The 9,080-nt window shown below is 40.0% G+C and overlaps 1 protein-coding gene across 1 annotated transcript in view; it reads left to right on the forward strand.

Annotated features, from left to right (window-relative positions):
• Positions 1-5,511, forward strand: part of LOC311109009 (glycogen debranching enzyme-like) — a gene marked incomplete at its 5' end in the record, with an annotated part of 34,501 nt that extends 28,990 nt beyond the window's left edge. Inside the window, 2 exons of the mRNA XM_084151792.1 lie at positions 4,625-4,758; positions 4,922-5,511. Coding sequence (XP_084007918.1) covers positions 4,625-4,758; positions 4,922-5,039 — 252 coding nt within the window. The 3' untranslated portion in view covers positions 5,040-5,511. The remainder of the gene's footprint in view (positions 1-4,624; positions 4,759-4,921) is intronic.
• Between the last annotated feature and the right edge of the window lie 3,569 nt (positions 5,512-9,080).

The raw sequence follows: 9,080 nt of genomic DNA on the forward strand, positions 1-9,080 counted from the left end.
ACCATATGGTAACCACTATGGCAGCGTATCCCAAACTAGGGGTCGTGATCCCATGTGGGGTCGCCTGGTTTGAAAATGAGGTTGTCAGAGAAACTTGGGTCATAGAACCGCGGTTATGTAAGTAACATCCGACATCCGCTAAATGCAGTTGTGACAAATAGAATGGTTTCAACTTTTGAACAGTTGGAGCTACCATGCATTCAGAAAGTGTCCAGACCCCTTGACTTTTTCCACATTTTGTTACGTTACAGCCTTATTCTAAAATTGATTAAATAGTTGTTTTTCCCTCATCCATCTACACACAATACCCCATAATGACAAAGCAATAACCGTTTCTTATAAATGTTTGCTAATTGATTTATTTTAAACCCGGAAATATCACATTTAAATAAGTATTTAGACCCTTTACTTAATACTTTGTTGAAGCACCTTTGGCAGTGATTACAGCATCAAGTCTTCTTGGGTATGACGCTACAAGCTTGGCACACCTGTATTTGGGGAGTTTCTCCCATTCTTCTCTGCAGATCCTCTCAAGCTCTGTCAAGTTGGATGGGGAGCGTCGCTGCACAGCTATTTTCAGGTGTCTCCAGAGATGTTAGATCGGGTTCAAGTCCGGGCTCTGGCTGGGCCACTTAAGGACATTCAGAGACTTGTCCCGAAGCCACTCCTGCGTTGTCTTGGCAGTGTGCTTAGGGTCGTTGTCTGAGGTCCTGAGCGCTCTGGAGCAGGTTTTTATCAAGGATCTCACTGTACTTTGCTCCGTTCATCTTTTCCTCGATCCTGTCTCCCTGCTGCTGAAAAACATCCCCACAGCATGATGCTGCCACCACCATGTTTTACCGTAGGGATGGGGACAGGTTTCCTCCAGACGTGACGCTTGGCATTCAGGACAGACAATTAAATCTTGGTTTCATCAGACCAGATAATCTTTTTTTTTTCATGGTCTGAGTGTGGTGCCTTTGGCAAACTCCAAGCGGGCTGTCATGTGCATTTTACTGAGGAGTGGCTTCCGTCTGGCCACTCTACCATAAAAGCCTGATTGGTGGAGTGATGCAGAGATGGTTGGCCTTCTGGAAGGTTCCCCCATCTCCACAGAGGAACTCTGGAGCTCTGTCAGTGACCATCAGGTTCTTGGTCACCTCCCTGACCAAGGCCCTTCTCCCCCAGTTGCTCAGTTTGGCTGGGTGGCCAGCTCTAGGAAGAGTCTTGGTTGTTTCAAACTTCTTCCATTTAAGAATGATGGAGGCCGCTGTGTTCTTGGGGCCCTTCAATGCTGCAGAAATGTTTTGGCACCCTTTCCCAAATCTGTTCCTCGACACAATCCTGTCTCGGAGCTCTACGGACAATTCCTTCGACCTGATGACTTGGTTTTTGCTCTGACATGCACTGTCAACTGTGTGACCTTATATAGGCAGGTGTGTTCCTTTCCAAATCATGTCCAATCAATTGAATTTACCACAGGTGGACTCCAATCAAGTTGTAGAAACATCTCAAGGATGATCAATGGAAACAGGATGCACCTGAGCTCAATTTCGAGTCTCTGAATACGTATGTAAATAATGTATTTCTGTTTTTTATATTTAATACATTTGCACAAATTTCTAAAAACCTGTTTTCGCTTTGTCATTATGGGGTATTGGGTGTAGATTGATGAGGAAATGTTTTCATTTTATCCATTTTAGAATAAGGCTATAACAAAATGTTGAAAAAGTCAAGGGGTCTGAATACTTCCCGAATGCACTCTATATGCTATTATGACCACATTCCTGAAAGCTTAGACTCTCAGGAATATGGACGTTCTTTATTCCTCCACGATCCTCACAAGCCATGCAGGACTCGTTAGAACAGTGGACAGGACCAGGCATCAAATCAGACTGGGTAAAAAATAACATTGAAAGCAATGATGATAGGGATTGACATTATTGTCTGAAAGGCACTAGCCTATTGTCAAAAATAGCCCCCAAAAATCCACCATATTTTACAGTAGATGTGGGGTTCTATTCTGCATATGCTTCTGGTTTTCAACACCAAACCCACCACTGGTGTGCTTGGCCAAAGAGCTCTATTTTCATGTCATCGGTTGATCAGATGACATGAAGAAAAAAGCTCTTTGGCCACACGCACACCAGTTGTGGGTTTGGCGTCGAAAAACTGAAGCATATGCAGAAAAGTACCTCAAACCTACAGTAAAATATGGTGGTGCATCATTGATGTTATGGGGCTATTTTGCTTCCACTGGTCAACGGCATCATGAACTTTACCAAGTACCAGGAGATTTTAGCCAAAAACCTGGTTGCTTCTGCCAGGAGGTTGACACTTGGCTGCAAGTGGATCTTCCAGCAAGACCATAACCCCAAGCACACATCAAAATCCACAAAGAAATGGTTAATTGACCACAAAAGCAACATTGTGCAATGGCCATCTCAGTCTCCGGACTTGAACCCTATTGAAAACTTGTGGTTTGAATTGAAGAGGGCGGTCCATAAGAGCAGACAAAGGATATCACGGATATGGAAAGATTCTGTATGGAGGAATGGTCTAAGATCATTTCCAATGTGTTTTCCATCTCATAAAACATTTTAGAAAAAGGCTCACGTGTTGTTATCCTCGCAAGGGTAAGGTGCTAGAGTATTAAACTATATTTTAAAGAGTTTTTTTTATTACTTATTAAATTCTATCTCTTTCTCTGAGCAATCATATTAGTATGAAATAATATAATATATATTTGTTTTTTTACATACAATATAGCTCAGTCCAAACTAGTACAGGCTTAATTGAATGAACAATAGAAATGGAATGCAATATGACATTTTATTAAATAGTTTGGAGAATGGCTGTGTCTCGGAGGCAAGATAATCGGAGCCAGATGATGTGATGGCAGGTCTCCCCCATTGGGAGAAAGGAGTTCCAACGATGGGCCTTATAAGGTTATTATAGCTGGTGGGGAGGGGAGGGTTCTCAGTAACTTTTGCAAGTTTGACATTAATACATCTGAAGATTTACATCCATTGGTTGAGAGAGAGAAAGGTGATAATTGCGAGACTGAGCCCATAGGTTAAAAAGCAAGCGTGAGTAATGTGTATTATTGTGCCGTGCTCATAGGTTACAAGGTAAATAGGTGAATGACATTCCCAACGTGGCTAATGGGAAAGAGAAGGAGAGATAGACGCTATGCTGATGATAATGTTTGTAACCTCTAACATTCCCAATATGCACATAGAATAGGAAACGATGTGAATTCTATTATTGTTACGGTGTTAAGTTAAAGTGAGCATTCAGACCAGCCTTACTGATTTGAACTTTCTTTCGTAAACTACATTATTTGTATTATTTATTTCATACAGTCTTTTTTTTGCTCATCATTATCGAGGGTGCCACTAATTATGGACCTGACTGTACAATATTACGTGCCTTTCACCTACACATAGGGGAGGAACCAGAAAGATCAGTACTGGAATTCTTTGTATTTTGGTTGTTCACAGCAGGCCGACTGCCATAAATGCCATAAATTATCTGTCGATGGGGAGGAACCACAAAGATCAGTTTAGGCTACTAGAATTATACAAAAAAACTAAATCGCCTGCCAAATGGTGCAACCTCAGAGCAGGCTTAACTTGTTTGACTGCTCAGTTCACTTGCCCCGGGCAATGGGTCAACCCTTAATGTCAGTACCTGGATGTTCTTTTCTACACAGAAAGTCATCAGGTCAACACTGGAAAGTGATGTTTTCAACTAAAATCATGGAAGCGGGGTATGGAAGAAATCTTTCCCTAATGAAAGCAGTTCAGCCAAGCCTGAATTCAAGCAATAACGACACACAAAGTTTACAAGTGTTTTGTATTATAACTGGATTATAGCTCCTCTCTAAACGTTGTCAACTCCATTACTCAAAAGTTACTTCAATCAGTGAATGCTAACGATGGCTAGCTATTCTACCAGTCTGTCTTAATGAGTGTTAGCATGCTAATAGCACACCATGTACACAAAAATGTATATTTTTAAGGGGTATGCAGTAGGTTGATAACGATATCACCAAAGTATGTTGTATCAGACATTTCAAATAACATTTCCAGCTAATGAGGAAACAGTCATGGTATTTAATTTAAGATAATGAACAAGATTTTAAGCAGTATGAAAACATGTATGCACTCACTAACTGTAAGTCGCTCTGGATAAAAGCATCTGCTAAATGATTACAATGTAAATGTAATTTAACAAGACATTTGGGCTAATTTGAATGGGCACCAACAGCAGATTGAGGGGATGTTTACATCCATATCACAGTACAACCCACGTGATTACATGAAACATAACTCTGTGAGGGTCTCCTACACAATTATTGCTTGATGATCTTTTGAATTTCCCAATATGTTTCTGATGCATTTTAGCCATTTCAAGCCATACTTCCTTCAGCTTTAAGATACTTTCAATGTAATGTCAGACTGATTTGTAATAGACTGTCAAGGCCCCAAATAAAAAAGTAAACATTGGCTGCTGATTGTATCACGATTTTGGCATGGTGGGGTCGCGATTTATGTATTTATATCAAAATGGGGTCACGGGCCAAAAAGGTTTGGGAACCCCTGCACTATGGTAACCATAAATGTGTGTTTCCCTCTCTTAGGAGTGGCTTTGGCCAGTAGGCTATTTCCTACGAGCCAAACTGTACTTTGCCAAGAAGATGGGGCCAGAGATATACGACAAGACTGTGTACCTGGTGAAGAATGTCCTCTCTAGGCATAACATCCACTTGGAGAGGTAAAACACAAGCACAACGACTTGTTAAGTGACTGCAAACACTATCATGTTCTTAATTGTTTTAACTTTTAACTTGTCATACTTTTTTTTTTATTGGTTCACTCAATTTATATGATTGATTATAAGTGTCACATAATCAATATTGTCTTTTATCACCCACCAGATCGTCTTGGAAGGGTCTACCTGAGTTGACCAATGAGAATGGCCAGTACTGTCCCTTCAGCTGTGAAACTCAGGCCTGGTCTATCGCCACCATACTGGAGGTTCTGCATGATCTGTAGATGGAGAATATCATATTTTCTTCATCAGTTTTCAAAAATATTTCCTTTATGCAGTATTTTCAGTGAAGCCATTTTAACCATTATCACATAGCCACATGGTTCTAGCTATGGTATCTCTACAAAACTGCCTTAAACAACATAAACTCCTAAACCTCTTTGTTACATGTGGATATTATGTCAATGTGTGTTTTCATAAATGTGGCTTGCATGTTCAATGTAGTCAATACATATTTAATTGCTTTAAAATTGTTTAGACTATTCAGTACTTTCAGAAGTAGTTAGTTCTGCACTCTCATTCCTGCAGGGGTGAATTGTCCCGTCTTCCAGTTCTAAATGCTGTCTCATACTATATATCTTTTTTTGTCCTTGTGACTGATGAGATGTTAAACTGTGAATCAGAAATATGAATCATATCCACCACAATAATATGCTTCACATGCTATACCACCATAATAAAAAATTACCAATTCACATTTTTGTTCCAGTCCAAACTTGTATGGATCACAATAGTAGAAATGAATCATATTAAGTAATGCTCTCTTGCTGTTTTCTGCATAGTCATGATTCACCCCCTCTTTTCTGCAAAGTCATGGTTCACTCATCTCCTATTATTGGAAGACCTCCCCCTCTTTTCTGCAAAGTCATGGTTCACTCATCTCCTATTATTGGAAGACCTCACCCCCTACGGATTCTTACATACTGGAAGTGGCATTGCCCAACGTACTGACATTAGCTGTGTGGAAACAAAGGAGACTCAACCAACAACAGCACAGTTTATCTGTATGACTCGCATCCTATCTTTCTATGTGTCTGTATATTAGTAATCATTACAAAAAGGAAAACACTCTTGCATAATTCCAGTCATCCTCTTTGTTACCTTTGTCATAGATTGGTGGTCAATTGTATTCAGGCATAATGTGCATTTCAGTGAATTGTTTTGTATTTTTTATGTTCTACTACCTAATGTTGGGAATAGCAAGGGACCCACTTGGCACAAATGTCAGTTCAATGTCTAGTTTTGATTTACATTTGATTGAGTTGTTAACTAACGTATTCAATGTGAAATCAACCAAAAATATCACCCTGTCATTGGATTTAGGTTATATTTTGGTGTAAAAAATACAAAATTCTCTTACATTGATGACTTTTTGCAAATCCAATCAGTTTTCCACGTTGATTCAATCATCATATTTGTATTTTATTTTATTTCATGAAACAACGTTGACTCAAACAGTTATGTTCCATCTTCTGAGGACACAGTTTGCCTTTCTATAGCCTAGGCTCCAGGCTTCGCTCACATTGTCTTTCTATTGTCACTAATGGGAAGGGTGGGGGTTTCAGCACATACAGTGGGGGAAAAAAGTATTTAGTCAGCCACCAATTGTGCAAGTTCTCCCACTTAAAAAGATGAGAGGCCTGTAATTTTCATCATAGGTACACGTCAACTATGACAGACAAAATGAGAAAAAAAAATGAATTTTTAATGAATTTATTTGCAAATTATGGTGGAAAATAAGTATTTGGTCAATAACAAAAGTTTCTCAATACTTTGTTATATACCCTTTGTTGGCAATGACACAGGTCAAATGTTTTCTGTAAGTCTTCACAAGGTTTTCACATACTGTTGCTGGTATTTTGGCCCATTCCTACATGCAGATCTCCTGTAGAGCAGTGAAGTTTTGGGGCTGTCGCTGGGCAACACGGACTTTCAACTCCCTCCAAAGATTTTCTATGGGGTTGAGATCTGGAGACTGGCTAGGCCACTCCAGGACCTTGAAATGCTTCTTACGAAGCCACTCCTTCGTTGCCCGGGCGGTGTGTTTGGGATCATTGTCATGCTGAAAGACCCAGCCACGTTTCATCTTCAATGCCCTTGCTGATGGAAGGAGGTTTTCACTCAAAATCTCACGATACATGGCCCCATTCATTCTTTCCTTTACACGGATCAGTCGTCCTGGTCCCTTTGCAGAAAAACAGCCCCAAAGCATGATGTTTCCACCCCCATGCTTCACAGTAGGTATGGTGTTCTTTGGATGCTACTCAGCATTCTTTGTCCTCCAAACACGACGAGTTGAGTTTTTACCAAAGAGTTCTATTTTGGTTTCATCTGACCATATGACATTCTCCCAATCCTCTTCTGGATCATCCAAATGCACTCTAGCAAACTTCAGACGGGCCTGGACATGTACTGGCTTAAGCAGGGGGACACATCTGGCACTGCAGGATTTGAGTCCCTGGCGGCGTAGTGTGTTACTGATGGTAGGCTTTGTTACTTTGGTCCCAGCTCTTTGCAGGTCATTCACTAGGTCCCCCCGTGTGGTTCTGGGATTTTTGCTCACCGTTCTTGTGATCATTTTGACCCCACGGGGTGAGATCTTGCGTGGAGCCCCAGATCGAGGGAGATTATCAGTGGTCTTGTATGTCTTCCATTTCCTAATAATTGCTCCCACAGTTGTTTTCTTCAAACCAAGCTGCTTACCTATTGCAGATTCAGTCTTCCCAGCCTGGTGCAGGTCTACAATTTTGTTTCTGGTGTCCTTTGACAGCTCTTTGGTCTTGGCCATAGTGGAGTTTGGAGTGTGACTGTTTGAGGTTGTGGACAGGTGTCTTTTATACTGATAACAAGTTCAAACAGGTGCCATTAATACAGGTAACGAGTGGAGGACAGAGGAGCCTCTTAAAGAAGAAGTTACAGGTCTGTGAGAGCCAGAAATCTTGCTTGTTTGTAGGTGACCAAATACTTATTTTCCACCATAATTTGCAAACCAATTCATTAAAAATCCTACAATGTGATTTTCTGGAGAAAAAAAATTCTCAATTTGTCTGTCATAGTTGACGTGTACCTATTATGAAAATTACAGGCCTCTCTAATCTTTTTAACTGGGAGAACTTGCACAATTGGTGGCTGACTAAATACTTTTTTCCCCCACTGTATGTCCTAGGGAGAATCTCAATTGCATACTCCTCGCGCCCTCTCTCCTCACCTCCTCAAAACCCATTGGCTGAGAAAGCCAGAGGTCCCTCCCCTCTGAACTTCTCCAATGGATTTTGAGAAAGAGGTTAGGACAGGGGATGTGAGAAGTATGCAATTGAGATTCTCCCCTAATCTCGTTCACCAGACACTTATTATGTCCAGGCCTGCATCCAAGTATGTCTGCAGGGCAGGGTGAGGAGTAGCCTTCCACTTACTGGAATAACAACATCACTATCCAATGGTAACATAGGCCTGCTATTGGAAGTTGGTATAAAGTGAATAATAATGTTATTTCAACAATTTATAAATAAATCATATGAACTAATCCTCTCTTGCTGTTTTCTGAATAGTCATGATTCATCCCCTCTTTTCTGCAAAGTCATGGTTCACTCAATACCCTTTAGTGTCATGAGCTGATAGTAGATACATTTAAATGTATGTAGGCTATAACAAATACTGTATATAAATATGTAATATGTCTATCTAAATACTTATAAACGGTTCATTAATAAGTATTGTATTTATTTTAAATCTGTTTTACTGTATTCTTGTAATAAAGCCCTTCTGAATCTCTTTACGTTGGAAAGATGCCATGTAGACTAGCTGTGAAGGAGAGGCTCCTTCACTAGACACATCATTGGACTCTTTTTAAATGTGTATGAAAGGTATTTATTTAGAGCAAGTGTAATTGTATATTTTGTATTCATTCATCAACATTCAAATCCTTCCATACGCAGTGCTTACTATCAGTCCCAACTGTCAACAGTTAAAGTAAAATAAATGTCCAGTTAAAATGTCACTGTTAAAAGTTTGTATATAACTCATACCCAAATAATGTTGTTGAGTCGTCCTATACTCGTATTTGCGGCCAAAGCATTAATGAGATTTTTTTATTTATTAAACCCCACCTCGATTGCAAACAGTTTTAAAGATAGAACTTGATGTCATGTTGGCTCATTGGCTGAACTGGCCAATCAGCGGTCCTCTTGGATCAATATTTTGATGATGGTGTACAGTCGTGGTCAAAAGTTTTGAGAATGACACAAATACTAATTTTCACAAAGTCT

This window comes from Coregonus lavaretus (assembly GCF_964263955.1).
Source record: "Coregonus lavaretus genome assembly, chromosome: 34".
In the NCBI taxonomy this organism is placed as follows: domain Eukaryota; kingdom Metazoa; phylum Chordata; class Actinopteri; order Salmoniformes; family Salmonidae; genus Coregonus; species Coregonus lavaretus.